At 45.2% G+C, this 21,528-nt stretch overlaps 1 protein-coding gene across 1 annotated transcript in view; it reads left to right on the top strand.

Annotated features, from left to right (window-relative positions):
* Window positions 1-21,528, top strand: part of LOC129862068 (copine-8-like) — a 68,987-nt gene that overhangs the window by 14,892 nt on the left and 32,567 nt on the right. The window contains exons 3-5 of the mRNA XM_055933405.1: window positions 14,750-14,796; window positions 14,905-15,008; window positions 21,100-21,139. Coding sequence (XP_055789380.1) covers window positions 14,750-14,796; window positions 14,905-15,008; window positions 21,100-21,139 — 191 coding nt within the window. The remainder of the gene's footprint in view (window positions 1-14,749; window positions 14,797-14,904; window positions 15,009-21,099; window positions 21,140-21,528) is intronic.

Genomic DNA, 21,528 nt, shown 5'->3' with positions numbered 1-21,528 from the left:
CAATTCATTCAGGATTACCCCGTAATCCCGGTAGTGTAACATTTGATAAAATACTTTGTGAATTTCACCAGGTTCATATATTAATATAACATGCTGATTTGTTATTATGCATGCCTGTATCCTGGCAATAGGGGAGTGTGTGCTTGCGTTTTGCCCTGTCTGTTTATGCTCAAACCATTCTGATGCACTATGAGAGGTAGGAACGCTTTTTCTGTCATCTTCAGAAAAGTTAGATTCCTTTAAATCACAAAGTCATGACACACAGTGTTTTGTTCATGAAAAATGTTGGATATTTAGAGTTTACACATAAGTGGATGATATTGTCAATATGTAATTGTACTTTTTTGGGATGATGTTAACATTCTGAATTCAACATGTGGTTACTAGCTAGCTAAGGTATTGTATGTGCGAACGATGGTTAGCTCCTCCGCTGATCCCAGTCCTTTGTATTGTGCGTGTGTTGTAGAAAGAGGCGATGATTCAGAACATATTTTTGCTCTACAAATGTTTGGTATTTTCTTTTGGATGCAGGTATGTGCTTTTAACTACTGAGCATTAGGAAAGTATTCAGACCCCTTTACTTTTTACACATTTTGTTACGTTGTAGCGGTATTTATTAGAGAGGTAAAGATAAAGTTTTTTTCGGGCGCCAGGCAGGTACTGTATTAACCATGCCGAAAGGACAAGAGTAGAATAGAGAGAGTATCACTATCAAAGCCACACACATCAGCAGAAGAGACTGCCTAGAGTGTAGCCTGTTTACCAGATAGCCAGTGGAGAGAAGAGAGAATACACACATCAGCAGAAGAGACTGCCTAGAGTGTAGCCTGTTGACCAGATAGCCAGTGGAGAGGAGAGAGAATACACACATCAGCAGAAGAGACTGCCTAGAGTGTAGCCTGTTTACCAGATAGCCAGTGGAGAGGAGAGAGAATACACACATCAGCAGAAGAGACTGCCTAGAGTGTAGCCTGTTTACCAGATAGCCAGTGGAGAGGAGAGAGAATACACACATCAGCAGAAGAGACTGCCTAGAGTGTAGCCTGTTTACCAGATAGCCAGTGGAGAGAATACACACATCAGCAGAAGAGACTGCCTAGAGTGTAGCCTGTTGACCAGATAGCCAGTGGAGAGAAGAAAGAATACACACATCAGCAGAAGAGACTGCCTAGAGTGTAGCCTGTTTACCAGATAGCCAGTGGAGAGGAGAGAGAATACACACATCAGCAGAAGAGACTGCCTAGAGTGTAGCCTGTTTACCAGATAGCCAGTGGAGAGGAGAGAGAATACACACATCAGCAGAAGAGACTGTCTAGAGTGTAGCCTGTTGACCAGATAGCCAGTGGAGAGGAGAGAGAATACACACATCAGCAGAAGAGACTGCCTAGAGTGTAGCCTGTTTACCAGATAGCCAGTGGAGAGAGAATACACACATCAGCAGAAGAGACTGTCTAGAGTGTAGCCTGTTTACCAGATAGCCAGTGGAGAGAATACACACATCAGCAGAAGAGACTGTCTAGAGTGTAGCCTGTTTACCAGATAGCCAGTGGAGAGGAGAGAAAATACACACATCAGCAGAAGAGACTGTCTAGAGTGTAGCCTGTTTACCAGATAGCCAGTGGAGAGAGAATACACACATCAGCAGAAGAGACTGCCTAGAGTGTAGCCTGTTTACCAGATAGCCAGTGGAGAGGAGAGAGAATACACACATCAGCAGAAGAGACTGTCTAGAGTGTAGCCTGTTTACCAGATAGCCAGTGGAGAGAGAATACACACATCAGCAGAAGAGACTGCCTAGAGTGTAGCCTGTTTACCAGATAGCCAGTGGAGAGAGAATACACACATCAGCAGAAGAGACTGCCTAGAGTGTAGCCTGTTTACCAGATAGCCAGTGGAGAGAATACACACATCAGCAGAAGAGACTGCCTAGAGTGTAGCCTGTTTACCAGATAGCCAGTGGAGAGAATACACACATCAGCAGAAGAGACTGTCTAGAGTGTAGCCTGTTTACCAGATAGCCAGTGGAGAGGAGAGAGAATACACACATCAGCAGAAGAGACTGCCTAGAGTGTAGCCTGTTTACCAGATAGCCAGTGGAGAGGAGAGAGAATACACACATCAGCAGAAGAGACTGTCTAGAGTGTAGCCTGTTTACCAGATAGCCAGTGGAGAGAAGAGAGAATACACACATCAGCAGAAGAGACTGCCTAGAGTGTAGCCTGTTTACCAGATAGCCAGTGGAGAGGAGAGAGAATACACACATCAGCAGAAGAGACTGCCTAGAGTGTAGCCTGTTTACCAGATAGCCAGTGGAGAGAATACACACATCAGCAGAAGAGACTGCCTAGAGTGTAGCCTGTTTACCAGATAGCCAGTGGAGAGGAGAGAGAATACACACATCAGCAGAAGAGACTGCCTAGAGTGTAGCCTGTTTACCAGTAGCCAGTGGAGAGAAGAGAATACACACCCTATAAAACCCACATCACAGCCCAGGGGTAACCCCACCAAGAATACCTCATACAATAATAATAATAATAATAATAATAATAATAGTAATAATGGCAGAGCAATTTAACAGCAACTTCATACAAGAAAGAACCCTGTCATCAACAGAGGATTTGCAATAATCTGTATTATCTTCCAGTGGATGAGTGCAGAGGGTATGAATGTGGGGGGTGTAATCTGTTTGTTAACTTGGCTTTCAAAGACCTTAGAAAGGCAGGGTAGAATAGATATAGGGGGTGTTCATAGACACAACAAAGGCCTTAAAAATGTCCACAATCTTCTCAGCCACAGGTCATTAGTACACCCCACCTAAATAGAGTTCAAATAACAATACCCAACTTGCAAGCAAACTCCCTTTTAACTAAAATGTCCACCCAAATACTTCTGGCAGGGCAATAATACACTGCTCAAAAAAATAAAGGGAACACTGAAACAACACAATGTAACTCCAAGTCAATCACACTTCTGTGAAATCAAACTGTCCACTTAGGAAGCAACACTGATTGACAATAAATTTCACATGCTGTTGTGCAAATGGAATAGACAAAAGGTGGAAATTATAGGCAATTAGCAAGACACCCCCCAAAACAGGAGTGATTCCACCCTCATGGAGTCTGTTTCTGACCGTTTGAGCAGACACATGCACATTTGTGGCCTGCTGGAGGTCATTTTGCAGGGCGCTGGCAGTGCACCTCCTTGCACAAAGGCGGAGGTAGCGGTCCTGCTGCTGGGTTGTTGCCCTCCTACGGCCTCCTCCACGTCTCCTGATGTACTGGCCTGTCTCCTGGTAGGGCCTCCATGCTCTGGACACTACGCTGACAGACACAGCAAACCTTTTTGCCACAGTTCGCATTGATGTGCCATCCTGGATGAACTGTGCTACCTGAGCCACTTGTGTGGGTTGTAGACTCCGTCTCATGCTACCACTAGAGTGAGAGCACCGCCAGCATTCAAAAGTGACCAAAACATCAGCCAGGAAGCATAGGAACTGAGAAGTGGTCTGTGGTCACCACCTGCAGAATCACTCCTGTTTTGGGGGGTGTCTTGCTAATTGCCTATAATTTCCACCTTTTGTCTATTCCATTTGCACAACAGCATGTGAAATTTATTGTCAATCAGTGTTGCTTCCTAAGTGGACAGTTTGATTTCACAGAAGTGTGATTGACTTGGAGTTACATTGTGTTGTTTAAGTGTTCCCTTTATTTTTTTGAGCAGTGTAGTCCAGCTCTAATGAACTTCAATGGGAAGTGTATGTGAAAAATAGAGAGTCTGTTGGAGGGTAAAGCACTGGAACGACAAAGGGAAGAGAAAGAGAGAAAGAGAACAAGAGAGATCTTAGCTGTGGTCTTCAGGCGTGCCGGTGTACTGTCTGACTGTCGATGGTTTGTATGTTAAAGCTTCGCAACAATGTTGCTACTAATCCATGCTATACATAACCGGCGCGGTCCCAAGCGAAAACAACCACGACGTAGCTCGATCACACCAAAGATTGAGTTAAATACTTTATCAACTACATACGCTGAAAACAAACAACACTTCTGCAGCATAGCACACACACAATCAAACTGTTGCGCCACCCAAGAGCTCCTCCCCAAAGAGCTGAACGAGCTGTCTTTATTTCCTCATTCCTTACTGCTCATGCGCTCTTAAAGTGGCAGCGCACAGTGAAGGCTCTGTGCTGGATTTCGCCACACTCCTCCCCCCATGAAAAAACAAAGCCTGTAGAAACAGAGAGGATGCAGGCTTTGACAAGTTCATGTTCCTGCTACACACAACCAGGGAAGTTCTCATCATCAGAGTCCTCCACGAAGAGGTCCTGCAGGTGTTGCTTTTGCCTGCGATCCAGCTCTTCTGCCGTAGGGTAGCAAGGCTTTAGGTCAACAACATTCACCGTCCTGACATCTTCCCCAGTGTCCTCCAAACAGACCAAGTAGTTCACTGGTCCCAACTGCTGCACTACACGGTATGGGCCTTTCCATCTCGAAGCTAGCTTGGCAGTGAACTTCTTAGACGCCTTTGACAGATTCAGTTTACCCTCTCGGTCAGGTTGGTCTGAGGATGGTAGGCTGTGGTCAGCTTGGCAATTACACCCCAGTAGGTACAGAGCTCTTTGTATATTCCTGATATGAACTGCAGACCTCGGTCAGAGAGGATTTGGTCTGGAATTCCGAATCTGGTAGAGACCTCCCGTCGCAGAATTAGAGCAATGGCTGATGCAGTGGCTTTGCGGAGTGGAAACAACTCCACCCAGTGTGTGTAGTAGTCCACTACCACCAGTAGATATTCATTCCGGGTCCCCCGGCTGGGAGGAAAAGGTCCCATGAGGTCAATTCCCAACATTTCATTTGGATGGTTTACCACGGTCTGCTGCATTTTCCCAGCAGGTCTGCCAATATCTGGTTTGTATTTCTGGCAGACTTCACACTGCTGTACAAACTTCCGGGTATCAACCCACATGCCTGGCCAGTAAACCACCTCTTGTAGTCTTCGATTCGTCTTAAAAACTCCAAGACGGCCACTCATGGGATTAGCATGATAAACTTGGATTATCTGGTCACTCAATGTAGAGGGAATGAAGACGCGATAATGGGTGCTGTGTATTCCATCTCCTTTTGGAGTTTTTCGATACACTTTATCCTGAATTATGCTTTGCTTATCATTGAAGCGACTCTTCGAGTCTTCTTCAGACAGACTCTTGTGGATTGCCATGATGGCAGCATTCTTCTGCTGTGCTCTCCATACACTCTCATCATCCAGAGGAAAGGAATCATCCAGACACTTAGCGGTAGTGTAAGTGCTGCACAAGGATGGACAAACATTGGCAGTCTCTGAAATCCGAGAAAGGGCTTCTGGTACAACGTTCAGTTTTCCTTTGCGATATTCAATGATGAAGTCAAACTTCTGCAGTCTGATAGACCAGCGATTAAGACGGCTGTTGGTCTTGCCTGATGCCAGAACCTACTGCAGAGCAGCGTGGTCTGTGACAACGGTGAAGATCTTCGCCTCCATGTAGTAGCTCCATTTCTCCAAAGCCCAGACCACAGCGAGGCACTCCCTTTCAGTCGTTGAATAATTCCTCTCGGCTGAATTAAGGGTGCGACTTGCATAGGCAAGAACCTCTTCTGTCCTGTTTGACTTGCATCAGTGTACACAATGAAATGAGCATTCAGGTTAGGATGTCCAAGCACTGGAGGAGTAATTAGACTGTTTTTGAGTGCTTCAAATGCAATTTGGCATGCAGATGTCCGTTGGAATTTCACACCCTTCTTCTTAAGGTGGTTGAGGGGTTCGGCGACCTTTGAAAACTCAGGCACAAACCTGTGGTACCCTCCAGCCATACCCAGAAAACGCTGAACAGCCTTGAGGGATGTGGGAATTGGGAATTCCTGCACTGCCGCAACATTGGCTGGATCTGCATGGATACCATCAGCATTAACCACATGACCAAGGAACTTGAGTTCTGGCAAATAGAAATGACACTTCTTCAAGTTCAAGGTCAAACCTGCAGCCTTTAGTCTGTCGAAGACAGACTGTATGTCCTTCAGATGATCCGCGACAGCGGAGGAGTAGATTATGATGTTATCCAGATACACAAGACAATTTCTAACCCTCAGATCTCCCAGGACAGTCTCCATCAACCTTTGGAAGGTTGCTGGAGCATTCTTCAAACCAAAAGGCATGACTTTGAAGGAGTACAAACCAGCAGGGGTGACAAAGGCAGTCTTGTCCTGACTAGCGGGATCCATTGCCACCTGCCAATAGCCACTGTTCAGATCCAGATGACTAAAGATAGATGCTCCTGCCAGAGATTCCAGTATGTCATTTATGTTTGGTAGAGGGTAGGCATCACTTTCTGTTATGGCATTCGGCTTCCTGTAGTCCACACAGAATCGATATCCACCATCTTTCTTAGGAATCAGGACAACCGGAGAAGCCCATCCGGGAAAAGAAGGTTCCACAATTCCATTCTCCAACATGCTTTTGAGCAGTTCATTGAGAATTGCCAGTTTGGCGGGGGACAACCTGTAGGGACGCTGCTTAATGGGGACATCATGCCGGGTATAGATTTTGTGTTTGAAGATGGTTGTAGGGCCGAGTGTAAGAGTACAGACCTCACCGTTCATCTCCAACATCTGGGAAAGCTGCCACCTCTCATCATCTGACTGACATGCCTGTTCCACTGCTTGTTTGATGTAGAAATCAGCATCAGGTTTGCTTTTGCTCTCGGATAGAAGGGTGGGTACGGCGGTAATCAGGGTGATAGTTGGGTTCTCCGACTTCACTGGTGGAACATGTTTTTGTCTTTGTCTCTTTATATTTTCTCGGTCTCTGACTTGACCTTGTCCGGACTCTGCATAATGTAGCAGGCTCCAGCCTGAAATCAGTGCATTACCAGGTTGAAATGGATGAGGCTGGGAATAGTCAGAGTGCAGCCGATAGGAGGGTTCGGACATCGAGATGGTCAGTCCACTGAAGAACAGGAAGTCTAGGCCAAGGACTACAGCAAATGCAAGGCTTGAATCTGCAAGAATAGCCACAGGAAGTTTAATAGTCTCATCATGCAGTTTTATTATTATACCAATCCAGTCCAAGGGGGTGGTAGGTTCTCCATTGGCCAAGTACAATGGTCCCTCCTCCCATGTTCGTAGCTCCTCATGAGGTAATGCCATGTTCTGCCACAGGGCCTCTTGCATCAGGGTGTAAGTTGCTCCTGTGTCGATTATTACCTTCCCTCTCCAGTTCCTAACAGTCAGAGGCACCAATAGTTGTTGCGGAATAGGAATAAGACCGCTAGTTGTGATGTCTAAAGGCTTCATGGGCATTAAGGCTGACCCAATTGTATGCAAGCCACCACGTCTGTCTAGACTTTCGGTCTTGTGTCCTTTCTCTGAATCCTGACGCTGGACATAGAGCGGGCAAGAACCTGGAGGATGTTGGACTTTACACCTCCAACACATCACTGGAATTTTTACCTGGATCATGGGTACAAATATCTGAGATGGTTTAGCCCCAGGAGAGCTATGGGTATACTGGGATGAAGGAACAGGGTTTTTAGTTTGAAGGTGGTGCTTCCAGTCCTTCTCAAACTGAGTCCCCAGACGCACCAGATCATCCACATTCTGCACATGTTCTCGAAGTTGACTAGCAAGGCAGGGAACCATGTTCTTAAGAATGAGTTTGACCATCTCCTGCTCAGTAATGTCAGCCTTCCATCTCCTACATAGAACTCGATAGGAGAAGGCAAAGTCCCGTATTGGCTCTGCTTCACCCTGGACTCTGTTACGCACACGTTCCGCCAGTTCATCCCCATAGTCCTCTGAGAGGAAGGCTGAGAGGAATATATTTTGAAACTCCTCCCAGGTTGACACATGTTCACGGGCTATTGCCACCAGTCTCTTGCTGTACCATGTAGAACACTGCGGAGGGTGGCAAGAACCTCCCAGTCAGTAACGGGCCGGATAGAAAGAAAATCATTACACTTAGATAAGAAAAACAGTGGATCAACATCATCTTCTGGGCTGCCAAAAGTGGGGAAAAGTAGTTTGATAGGGAGGGAGCACTCTAGAGGAGGCATGACAGTGGCAGCGGGGGTTCTGTGGTTTAACAGTATCTTCAGAGGGGATTTTGTAGTGCTACCTGTTCCTATTCCGTTACTGACCAAGCCAGTGGCAGAGGTAAAACCTGAGGGAGGTACAGAAGATTTGTCCAGAAGGGAAAAGCATTTCATTACCTCCTGGTGCAGCTCTTCCATTTGAAGGTCTGTGGCCTTCTGTTCTTTTTCCATCTCATTAACGGTGTCCTTTTGAGTCTGTTCAATCAACAATCGTAGTTCCCCTGTGAGAGAGTTCTTCATGTCCTCCATAACTTCCTTCAGATAAGAACACACTCCCTTCACAACAGAGGCTGACTCCTCTGCTCTCTGTTTTTGTTCCTCCTCAAGATAGATTATTTTTTATTTTTTTATTTTACCGTTATTTTACCAGGTAAGTTGACTGAGAACACGTTCTCATTTGCAGCAACGACCTGGGGAATAGTTACAGGGGAGAGGAGGGGGATGAATGAGCCAATTGTAAACTTGCTGATGGTTAGTTTCCATTTGTGTTTTGGACCGGTGCAGTTGTCCCTGAATATCCTGTTTCAGAGAATCTTGTAAATATTTATGTCTCTGAACAATTTGTTGTTGGTTTTCCTCCATTTGACAGGGAAGGTAATCCAACCTCCGCTGCACATCTGTCTGATGAGCCTCCACACATTCACTGAGTTTGCGAATGGCATTCTCCTGCATTGTCAAACAATGATTGGTGTGTGTCCATTGATGTTCCAGTTGTCCAGTGATCACAGACACCTCTCCCAGTCTCTCTGGACAGGGTAACAGGAAGGGTTTGAGGGGAGGGTAATGGCGGAGATGTTATAGGCGAGCCCGAAACCTGGGGATTAGAGTCAGTGCTAACCAACTCCATTAGTTCATCGAGTCCTTCCACAATGAAAGAATCTTGAACATGATTACCATTAGGTGTGTCCACATTGACACAGTATGGGGTTCCAACAAAAGACATGATTCAACCTTGTGTGGATGGTGTCATGGGTGTTTCTCTTCAGGTCCCTGTTTGGGTGCCAATTCTACCGTCCTGACATCTTCCCCAACGTTACAGACTTATTGTAAAATGTATTAAATGTTAAAAAATCCTCATCAATCCATACCCAATACCCCATAATGACAATGCCAAAACAGGTTTTTAGATTATTATTATTTTTTGAATTAAAAACTAAAGGTAGGTATTCAGACCCTTTGCTGTGAGACTAAATTTAGCTCATGTGTATCCTTTTTCCATTGATCATCCTTGAGATGTTTCTACAACTTTATTGGAGTCCACCCGTGGTAAATTCAATTGATTGGACATGATTTGGAAAGGCACACACCTGTCTATATAAGGTCATACAGATGACAGTGCATGTCAGAGCAAAAACCAAGCCATGAGTCGAAGGAATTGTCTGTAGAGTTCCAAGACAAGATTGTGTCGAAAAACAGATCTGGACAAGGGTACCAAAAAATGTCTGCAGCATTGAAAGTCCCTAAGAACATAATGGCCTCCATCATTCTTAAATGTAAGAAGTTTGGAAACACAAAGACTCTTCCTAGAGCTGGCCGCCTGGCCAAACTGAGCAATCAGGGGAGAATAATCACTGACAGAGCTCCAGTTCTACTGTGGAGATGAGAGAACCTTCCAGAATGACAAACATCTCTGCAGCACTCGATGTCAGGTTTTGGCCAGGACTATTCAGGTTTTGGTCACTAGATGCTCCCATTGCGCCTTTTTGAACCTTTTGTTTTTCCCGTGTTCTAGTTATTGTTTGCACCTGTGCCTCATTTTCTTGTAGGTATTTAAACCCTGAGTGTTCCTCAGTTCTTTGCTCTGTGTTTGTATGTTAGCACCCAGCCCCAGCCATGCTGTGAACATATATTTCTCTAGTTGGATTTTCCAGAGGTACTCTGGTTTTGTTCTTGTTTATTTTTGATTAGTCTTTTGAGGTTTGTTTTTCCCTGCTGTTCTTACCACTTTGTGGATTTTCATTGTATTTTGGAGGTTATCCATTTTTTTTTCTCTTGGCTTTACTTTTGACGTTGTGGATTTATATTTTTTGCCTGAAGATCTATTACCTTGATTAAACCACCGTCTCTAGTACTGCTGTGTCTGCCTCATCTTCTGGGTTCTGCCGACTATTAGTGACTGTTTCTCACACCGGGTCCTGACACTCGACCAATCAGGCCTTTATGGTAGAGTGGCCAGACGGAAGCCACTTCTCAGTAAAAGGTGCATGACAGCCCTCTTAGAGTTTGCCAAAGATCCCCTAAGACCACAAGATTCTCTGGTCTGATGAAACCAAGATTGAACTCTTTGGCCTGAATGCCAAGTGTCACATCTGGAGGAAACCTGGCACCATCCCTACTGTGAAGCATGGTGGTGGCAGCATCATGCTGTGGGGATGTTTTTTAGCGGCAGGGACTGGGAGATTAGTCAGGATCGGGGGAAAGATAAACGCAGCAAAGAACAGAGAGATCCTTGATGAAATACTTCTCCAGATTGCTCATGATCTCAGACTGGGGCGAAGTTTCACCTTCCAACAGGACAATGACCCTAAGCACACAGCCAAGACAACGCAAGAGTGGCTTCGGGACAAGTCTCTGAATATCCTGGAGTGGCCCAGCCAGAGCCTGGACTTGAACCCAATCGAACATCTCTGGAGAGACCTGAAAATAGCTGTGCAGCGACACTCCCCATCCAACCTGACAGCGCTTGAGAGGATCTGCAGAGAAAAATATGAGAAACTCCCCAAATACAGGTATGCCAAGCTTGTAGCGTCATACCCAAGAAGACTAGAGGCTGTAATCGCTGCCAAAGGTGCTTCAACAAAGTACTGAGTAAAGGATCTGAATACTTATGTAAATGGTATATTTTATAAAAACCTGTTTTTGCTTTGTCATTATGGGATATTGTGTGTAGATTGATGAGGATTTGTTGTGTTTTTATACATTTTAAAACAAGGCTGTAACGTAACAATATGTGGAAAAGTCAAGGGGCCACATACATTTGGAGCTCAATGTATTAGCCTGCTCTGTTGATGATTTGGTTGTCATGGATGACTGATTGGGCTCATTGCTTCCAGTTGAAAAATAAATGCTGCTCTCATGGAATGAGCACTACCGAAAGTGCTATTTTTAATTTGAAAAATGTATACGTTTTTGTTGGTGAAACTTTGATACCTCCATAATTTGCAGCTGTTTAAGTATATCAAAATTGCGCAAGTTTGAGCATGTGATGTCTGTTTTTTTTTATCAGCAGGAATTAGATTGAGCAATGAAAGCCTCTCTCGTGTTCTTCTTAAATTTAACTTGTTGTTGACAGTATGAAGCACACTACCATGGAGATTAGAAGGGAGGAACTCCCTCAAACTTTTATTCCATAGACTGGGCTCCGCACTATGTATATGTTGCAAGAGCGCATTTTGTCGCTGGCTGTCCACTGGATGCAAAAACAATGATTGATAGGCAGCTTAAACTACCACATTATGTAAGGCACAAATAGCTAAATGAGAGAGCAGCAGTGTGATTCACATCAATGCGCTATGTAGATAACAATAATATGTGATATCCACTAGGCTACACCACTGCTCTTGTCCTTACCTCCAAGCGTTTAGTGAAAAGGGATCATCTTCAGATGTAGACAGCATTCACACCATTGGAAGACATACACTATATGGCAAAAGTATTCGGAGACCCCATCAAATTAGTGGATTTGACTATTTCAGCCACATTCAGACAGCTGAACTCAACTGCATTACATGACGTTACATGACAGTACATTACAATATATTACACTACATTACACTACATACTGAAATAATAACCACAACAGCCAGCTGGAACCCTATTTAACCACGTAAACACACATGCCCTGGCCACTGAGGTACTGTAACTACTAGAGAATGGGCATTTCTCCAGAGCTCTTTTCGCTAGCATACATACAGAGCTAGCGAGGGCAGGCAGAGTAGAATCACTCTTGTTGATTCTATGGACAGAGGCCATTGAAGCCCTCTCAGGGGTAGTGATCACGGTCAGTCAGGTGGAATGGGGGCTCTGACCCCTCTGATTCTGATGAGGTGTATTTTGATTTTAACATTTTAACACCCCTCCCCGTAGAAGGAATTGGCTCAGATTACAGTAGCTCAGATTACAGCGCCAGACTGTATTAAAACAGATGGTTTTGGGACATTAAATCTGTGTGTGTGTGTATTTTTAAACAAAATACGTTCATAGCTGTTTATTTTGGTCCATATATTTGGGTGTATAAGTCCTCAACCATATGATAGGTCCAACAGTCAATTTCATGATCTTCTAAAGGTTCGGGGTGGGGTACAGACCCAGGGCCTCGAGCTTAATGATGAGCTTGGAAGGTACTCAGGTGTTGAATGCTGAGCTATAGTCAATGAACAGCATTCTGACATAGGTATTCCTCTTTGTCCAGATGGGACAGGGTAGTGTGCAGTGCGATTGCATCGTCTGTGGGTCTATTGGGGTCGGTAAGCAAATTGAAGTGGGTCTAGGCCGTCGGGTAAGGTAGAGGTGATGTGATCCTTAACTAGCTTCTCAAAGAACTTCATGATGACAGAAGTGAGTGCTACGGTGCGATAGTCATTTAGTTCAGTTACCTTTGCTTTCTTGGGTACAGGAACAATGGTGGACATCTTGAAGCATGTGTGACAGCAGAATGGGCGAAGAAGGTGTTTAGCTTGTCCGGAAGCAAGACGTCAGTGTTTTTTTTTTAACCTTTATTTAACTAGGCAAGTCAGTTAAGAACAAATTCTTATTTTCAATGACGGCCTAGGAACAGTGTGTGTTGTGAACTGCTTTGTTCAGGGGCAGAACGACATATTTGTACCTTGTCAGCTCAGGGATTCGAATTTGCAACCTTTCGGTTAATAGTCCAATGCTCTAACCACTAGGCTACACTGCCGCCCCATGACGTGACTGGTTTTCCATTTGTAGTCCGTGATTGTCTGTAGACCCTGCAACATACGTCTCGTGTCTGAGCCGTTGAATTGCGACTCCACTTTGTCTCTATACTGACGTTTTGCCTGTTTGATTACCTTGCGGAGGGAATAACAACGCTGTATACATTCTGCCATATTTCCAGTTACTTTGCCATGGTTAAATGCAGTGGTTCGCGCTTTCAGTTTTGCGTGAATGCTGCCATTTATCCATGGTTTCTGGTTAGGGTAGGTTTTAATAGTCACAGTGGGTACATCATACACTTCCTGATAAACTCAGTCACAGTATCAGTATAGTCGTCAATGTTATTATCGGAGGCTACCCGGAACATATCCCAGTCTTCGAGATCAGAACAATCTTGAAGTGTGGATTCCGATTGGTCAGACCAGCGTTGAATAGTCCTTAGCACGGGTACTTCCTGTTTGACTTTCTGCCTGTAGGAAGGGATGAGTACAATGTAGTCATGGTCAGATTTTCCAAAAGGAGGGCGGGGGAGGGCCTAGTAGGCATCCCGGAAGTTGGAGTTGCAGTGGTCGAGTGTTTTAATAGCGCGAGTACTACAGTCAATGTGTTGATAGAACTTCAGCAGCCTTTTCCTCTAATTTGCTTTGTTAAAATCCCCAGTTACAATAAATGCGGCCTCAGGATATGTGGTTTCCAGTTTGCATAAAGTCCAGTGAAGTTCTTTGAGGGCCGTCATGGTATATCGGCTTGAGGGGGAATATACACGGCTGTAACTATAACCGAAGAGAATTATCTTGGGAGATAATACAGTCGGCATTTGATTGTGAGGTATTCTATGTCGGGTGAACAAAAGGACTTGAGTTTCTGTATGCTATCACAATCACACCATGAGTAGTTAATCATGAAACATACACCCCAGCCCTTCTTCCCAGAGAGATATTTATTCTTGTATAAATTCACGTGAGAGTGGATTCCCCTTAGCACAGTGTTTCCCAAAGGCGTACACATTTCAGTTTTTGCCCTAGCACTTACACAACTGATTGTCATCAAAGTTTTGATTAAGAGTCTGCTACTTTGTTAGTGCTTGGGAAATATTTAACATGTGCACCCCTTGGGTCACCAGGACCAGGATTCAGAAACACTGCCTTAGCATTTTAGCACTTTCAACTCTGTTCCTTTTTTTTGTCCTTTCTCTTCGAAAAATCTTCATTGCTGCCTGGGAGGCAGAGTTACACTGACATTTACATTAATTAGGAACAGAGCTTTCCTCTCATGATGTCATAGCCTAGGAGATAGAATGTTATCTTCCGGGTTTCTTATGTCGTGTTTCCTCTGTGTTTTAACTGCTGTTTTAACTGCTGTTTCCTCTGTGTTTTAATTGCTGTTTTAACTGCTGTTTCCTCTGTATTTTAACTGCTGTTTCCTCTGTGTTTTAACTGCTGTTTCCTCTGTGTTTTAACTGCTGTTTCCTCTGTGTTTTAACTGCTGTTTCCTCTGTGTTTTAACTGCTGTTTCCTCTGTGTTTTAACTGCTGTTTCCTCTGTGTTTTAACTGCTGTTTCCTCTGTGTTTTAACTGCTGTTTCCTCTGTGTTTTAACTGCTCTTTCCTCTGTGTTTTAACTGCTGTTTCCTCTGTGTTTTAACTGGTGTTTTAACTGTTGTTTCCTCTGTGTTTTAACTGCTGTTTTACACAGGCTTTTCCTTTTTGTTTTCTTCTTCTCCTCTTGACAGTTTGTGTGCTGTACACTCAAGGAATCTCCAACAGGGAATGGAGAGAGGTGAGTTGAGGTGAGGGGGGAGAGGGTCCAAGGCTCTGTGAGTATTGCCTCATTCATTTTAAATCAATACAAACCAGTGGCTGTTCCTCCTTCTCTCTTTCATTGTAGTTTAGTCGGACAGAGGTGATAGACAACACACTGAATCCAGACTTTGTCCGTAAATTCCTCCTGGACTACTTCTTTGAGGAGAGGCAGAACCTCCGCTTTGACCTGTGAGTATGCACGTGTGTGTGTTTTGTTTAGAGAGGGTGAGTTAGTGAGGTGAGTTAGTGTGTGTGTTTTGTTTAGAGAGGGTGAGTTAGTGAGGTGAGTTAGTGTGTGTGCATGAGCATGTTTGGTTGAGAGAGAGAGTGGTGCTGTGTGTGAGTCTGTAAGCACAAGTTGAGTTACGAATAAAATATTTACAAAGTGAGAGAAGGGAGATGTAAGTGTTCACCTTTTAAATAAATAAAAATTCATAAGAATTTTGATAACATTTCTTTATGAATTCCCCTTGTTAATAAGATGTTTTGTAACATAATACGGTCATGGGGCAAAAGTTAAAAAGGTCGATATTGAAATACACATGATGTTCATCATTTTTTGCAATTCATAAATGAATGTCAGTTAAATTGTGGTCTTATCTCAGAGCACATCATATGGTTTAAAATGACACCATTGGTCCTTTAAATATGCTATAGCTGTGTATGCTATAGCTGTGTATGCTACAGCTGTGTATGCTATAGCTGTGTATGCTAAAGCTTGGAAAAGAAACATGTGGGTGACAAGCTGCTTGTCTCCAACTTAAGGACTGTTTTCCACAGGAAATGTAGTCTGCTTCATGTTTTGTTTCCTTGCCGCAATACAGCTGAGTGCCTGCCTTAGTGTTTAGTTGAAGAGAGTATGAGTAAGTGTGAGTTAAATTTGAGAGACAGAGTGTGAGGGTGTGTGTGTGTGTTTGGGTTAGGAAGGGAGAGTTAGTGAGATGGAGTGTGTGTTGGTAGCTTAGCAGACTCTATTGTCAGTTGGGTGAGCATCAGGCTGTATGACAATCTACACTGATGGCCCTCTAATGGCTCTCAGCAAAGAGTGGTTGCCGAGGCGCTCTCACACACTCCCGACACGCATGCACGCACGCACACACACACACACACACACATACACACACGTACACACTCACACATGCAGACACACACACACAGCTTCCCCCTACATACAGAAGTCGCCCGAGGGCATCCTCTCTGACAAATATATATGTGTACTTTTTCCCTTGTCATTATATGAATAATTTATGAAGATTTGTGAGTGACCGAGGCAAAGACGAATAGTACATTAGGTACACCTGTGCATTCTGCCATCGGCGGGCCCGGTTGCGTAACAATGTTCCCTAGTCTTATGGAATTACATTTGTACCAACATAGTACTGTATCATCTCTCTCAGCTGTGACATGGCACCTTGTCTGTAGAGACAATTATACACACCATCACACATGCACACACGTGCGGAGGCGCACGTACAGGCACACACACACACATGCGTGCACTCATGCACAGAAACAGGCACGCATACACACACGCAAAGTGAAAACACCTGAGCAATGGATTAAGGAAGGGATATACTGTACTAGAATAAAATGGGTTTCTTTTTGAAAAGCAGGTGGATACATTTCAGCACACAAGTTGTTTTTATAGTTTTATGGAGAAGCTACGTTCTTTTCAACGTCTGATTGTTTATAACCATTGACACTGACGGCCAAGCCTTTTTGTAAAATGGTACTAGGATTTTCCCCAATCAGTGGTACATTTACATTTTAGTCATTTAGCAGACACTCTCATCCAGAGCCACTTACATTTAGTTCAGATAGCTGGGTGGGACAAACACATATCACAGTCATACACTCTTAGAAAAAGGGTTCAAAAGGGGTTATTTGGGGAGGTATTGAATTCTACCAAGAACAGTTTTGATCTGAATAACCCTTTTTGGAAAACAAAGGTTATTTGTAAGGCAAAGGGTTCAACCTAGAATCTTTAACATCATGAGAACGTTTTTGGAAGTACGGGTTCTTTGATGATTCTTTGGAAGACAAGAAGGGTTCTACGTACAACTAAATATCATGATTCCCAGCATGCTCTATTGCAGGGTGATTTTAAGAATTGTTTGTTATAATGTCTGTGTTTTTGCATGTTGTAACGGTCCTGACCTGTTTTATGTTGTTTTTGTATGTGTTTATGGTCAGGGCGTGTGTTTTGGGTGGGCAGTCTATGTTTTCTGTTTCTATGTTGGTTTTGGGTTGCCTGGTATGGCTCTTAATTAGAGGCAGGTGGTTTGCGTTTTCCTCTAATTAAGAGTCATATTTAGGTAGGGTGTTCTCACTGTTTGTTTGTGGGTGATTGTCTTCCGTATCTGTGTTATGTTTGCACCATACGGGACTGTTTGGCTGTTCGTTTCGTTTTGATGTAGTCTGTTCCTGTCCGTGAGTTTTACGTTAGTTATGTAAGTTCATGTTCAGGTTTTCGTCTACGTCGTTTTCTTGTTTTGTAATTTTGTAAAAGTGTTTGTTTTCGTGTGCCGTCGTTACGAATAAAGAGATGGCTTATTTCCCAAATGCTGCGTATTGGTCCACTGATCCTTCTCTCCTCTCCTCGTCCGAGGATGAGGAGAACGACAGCCCTTACAGAATCACCCACAAAACTAGGACCAAGCAGCAAGGGAGTGCTCAACAGAGCAATAAGGACTCCTGGACTTGGGAGGAGATCCTGGACGGTAGAGGACCTTGGGCTCAGCCAGGGGAATATCGCCGTCCCAAGGAGGAGTTGGAAGCAGCGAAGGCTGAGAGGCGCTGGTATGAGGAGGCAGCGCGGCGACGCGGTTGGGTGCCCGTGAGTCAGACCCAAAAATTTCTTGGGGGGGGGGGGGGGGCACACGAGGAGTGTGGCAAAGCCGGGTAGGATACCCGAGCCAACTCCTCGTGCTTACCGTGGAGGTAGAAGGCGTCGTACTGGTAAGACACCGTGTTATGCGGTAAAGCGCACGGTGTCCCCAGTACGCGTGCTTAGCCCAGTGCGGGCTATTCCACCTTGCCGCACTGGGAGGGCTAAGTTGGGCATCGAGCTGGATGTCATGAAGCCGGCCCAACGCATCTGGCCACCAGTGCGTCTCCTCGGGCCGGCATACATGGCACCAGCCTTACGAGTGGTGTCCCCGGTTTGCCAGTATAGCCCAGTGCGGGCTATTCCACCTCGCCGCACTGGCAGGGCTACGGGCACCATTCAACCTGGTAAGGTTGGGCAGGCTCGGTGCTCAAGAGCACGTGTCCTCCTTCACGGTCCGGTAGACCCGGTGCCACCTCCATGTACCAGTCCTCCGGTGGCAGCCCCCCGTACCAGGCTGTCTCTCCGGGTTCTCTCTCCTGCTGTTTCCTCCTCTCCAGCGCAGCCAGTGCCTAGACCACGCACCAGGCTGTCTCTCCTTCTCCTCCCTACAGAGCCGTCCTGCCATGACCAGCCAGAGCCGTCCTGCCATGACCAGCCAGAGCCGTCCTGCCATGACCAGCCAGAGCCGTCCTGCCATGACCAGCCAGAGCCGTCCTGCCATGACCAGCCAGAGCCGTCCTGCCATGACCTGCCAGAGCCGTCCTGCCATGACCAGCCAGAGCCGTCCTGCCATGACCTGCCAGAGCCGTCCTGCTATGACCTGCCAGAGCCGTCCTGCTGGGACCTGCCAGAGCCGTCCAGCCGGGACCTGCCAGAGCCGTCCAGCCGGGACCTGCCAGAGCCGTCCAGCCGGGGCCTGCCAGAGCCGTCCAGCCGGGGCCTGCCAGAGCCGTCCAGCCGGGACCTGCCAGAGCCGTCCAGCCGGGACCTGCCAGAGCCGTCCAGCCGGGACCTGCCAGAGCCGTCCAGCCGAGACCTGCCAGAGCCGTCCAGCCGGGACCTGCCAGAGTCCCTCAGCCGGGACCTGCCAGAGTCCCTCAGCCGGGACCTGCTAGAGTCCCTCAGCCGGGACCTGCCAGAGTCCCTCAGCCGGGACCTGCCAGAGTCCCTCAGCCGGGATCTGCCTGAGTATCTCAGCCGGGACCTGCCCCTTGTCCCGGTGCTGCCCCTTGTCCCGGTGCTGCCCCTTGTCCCGGTGCTGCGTTATTGGCCACCCAGGAAAATGCTATGTCTGGCGCAAACCCAACACTCTCATCGCCCCGAGAACATCATCCCCACAGTGACCTATGTCGGTGGCAGCATCATGCTGTGGGGATGTCTTTCATCGGCAGGAACTGGGAAACTGGTCAGAATTGAAGAAATGATGGATGGCGCTAAATACAGGGAAATTCTTGAGGGAAACCTGTTTCAGTCTTCAAGAGATTTGAGACTGGGACGGAGGTTTACCTTCCAGCAGGACAATGACCCTAGGCATACTGATAAAGCAACACTCGAGTGGTTTAAGGGGAATGTCACGAGAATTTTCAATCCCAATGATAATAACTGACAATCAATAGCTCTGACCAATCCCCGAGATCTGTAAGACCATGGGTTTAATAATAATTAGTCAAAGACTCAGCTTATGCAAAAAGATAGTACAGTTTATTTAGAGAACGTTCTAAAGTCCATTATACAAAGTCATCCATTTTATAGCTGCGCACATACTTCCACACAAACAGTAGGTATCCTACGCACATACTTCCACACAAACAGTAGGTGAGTTTTATCTCTATAGTTCTCCACACTGTGTATCACTACCCAGCCGACAGTTCCATTCCCCCGAGATTAGGGAAACCTTGAAGTACTCCCTGTCCTCATAATTTTTCTCCGAGTTCCTGCCAGGTTGGTTCAAACAGTTGAATTGTTCTTCGGTATTTTCTTAGGCACACACACATTTCTCTCTCTCCCAGTCCAACCTAATTGGACTTATGTTTAATACTTTAATTATTCCTTATACATGCTACATAAACTATTCTCCCTAATGGTTACGTTTCAGGGTAGAATTATTTAATCATTACCTTTAAACATATCAATTGTTTTATCAGGGAAACATTTAAATGTCTTAGAATGGCCTAGTCAAAGCCCAGACCTCAATCCAATTGAGAATCTGTGGTATGAATTAAAGATTGCTGTACACCAGCGGAACCCATCCAACTTGAAGGAGCTGGAGCAGTTTGCTTTGAAGAATGGGCAACAATCCCAGTGGCTTGATGTGCCAAGCTTATAGAGACATACCCCAAGAGACTTGCAGCTGTAATTGCTGCAAAAGGTGGCTCTACAAAGTATTGACTTGGGGGGGTGAATAGTTATGCACACTCAAGTTTTCTGTTTTTTTTTGTCTTATTTCTTGTTTGTTTCACAATCAAAAAATATTTAGCATCATCAAAGTGGTCAAAAAATCTATTTTAATTCCAGGTTATAAGGCAACAAAATAGGAAAAATGCCAAGAGGGGTGAATACTTTCGCAAGTCACTTTAATTGTCATTAATAATTGATTTTGAAAGGCTGGTGGAACCGTTCATAAAGGGTTCTATGAAGAACCTTTAGAGGATGAACCTTTAGAGGATGAAATGGTTCTTGGTATAATCCTTCATAGAGGGTTTTAAGAATAACCCTTCATAGAGAGTTCTAGATAGAACAATTCACAGGGGGTGTCACTGCCGTCAAAGGGAGGAGACCAAGGAGCAGCGTGGGATCCATACATTCCTCTTTATTTCAAAGAACGAACACTAAACAAACTAACAAAATATCAAACGAACCGTGAAGCTATACAAAAATGAGTACTGACAGGCAACTACACATAGACAACTACCCACAAATACAGGTGGGAAAAGGCTCCCTAAGTATGGTTCTCAATCAGAGACAATGATAGACAGCTGCCTCTGATTGAGAACCACACCCGGCCAAACACACAGAAATACAAATCATAGAAAAAGGAACATAGAATGCTCACCCAAATCACACCCTGACCAAACCAAAATAGAGACATAAACAGCTCTCTACGGTCAGGGCGTGACAGGGGGTTCTATGAAGATCCCTACATAAAGAGTTGTAGATAGAACCCTCCACATAGGGTTCTACCTACCACCAAAAAGAGTTCTACCTAAAACTCTCTATGAAGGTTACAAACTGAAGAACCCTACATGGTTCAACTTACCACCTTTACCAGTGCTGTAAGAACATTTCTCCTCAAAGTAGCTGTCAGCAAAGTCAGAGCTAGTAATGGGGGGAAAAAGTCAAGTGTGAGTGTTAGTTCACGAAAGGTAATTCTAATAAAAAAATATATATATTCTTTACTAGTTTTTTTTATTCGATTTTTTAAAATTATGTGTGGTTTCTTTTTCTCTCCAGGTATGACCTCGACTCGAAAAGCGACAACCTGTCTAAACATGTGAGTTGCCTTTTTCCTCTCCTGTTTAGTTTGTTCAGTAATGCTCTCATAGGACAAATACAGATAGTCTCTAGAACTCCTTCCAGTCCCAAATCATATCACAGACACGATGCCAGGTGATGCTAAGACCAAACTGCTAGTCTCTAGCTAGGCTACCGCTGTAGTTCTATGGTGGCCGTGACTTTATCAAGAGCTCCTCTCTCCATCCGTCCACACATCCAGCAGAGTAGCCCCAGCTCCCCTCGAAGCCCCCAGGCTAACACTGAAAGCACTGAGCACACAGAGTCACTCTCAGTATGATGACTGAGGACGCTTGGATGCGCCCTGTCGCCACTGCAGATGTGGGGGATTGGAGATATGGCACGCAGCATTAGCTTGGCTTCCATTGT

The sequence above is a fragment of the Salvelinus fontinalis genome, chromosome 9, assembly GCF_029448725.1.
Source record: "Salvelinus fontinalis isolate EN_2023a chromosome 9, ASM2944872v1, whole genome shotgun sequence".
Lineage (NCBI taxonomy): Eukaryota > Metazoa > Chordata > Actinopteri > Salmoniformes > Salmonidae > Salvelinus > Salvelinus fontinalis.
Note: the sequence above shows the minus strand (reverse complement) of the source record. Positions and strands in the feature narration are given on the sequence as shown.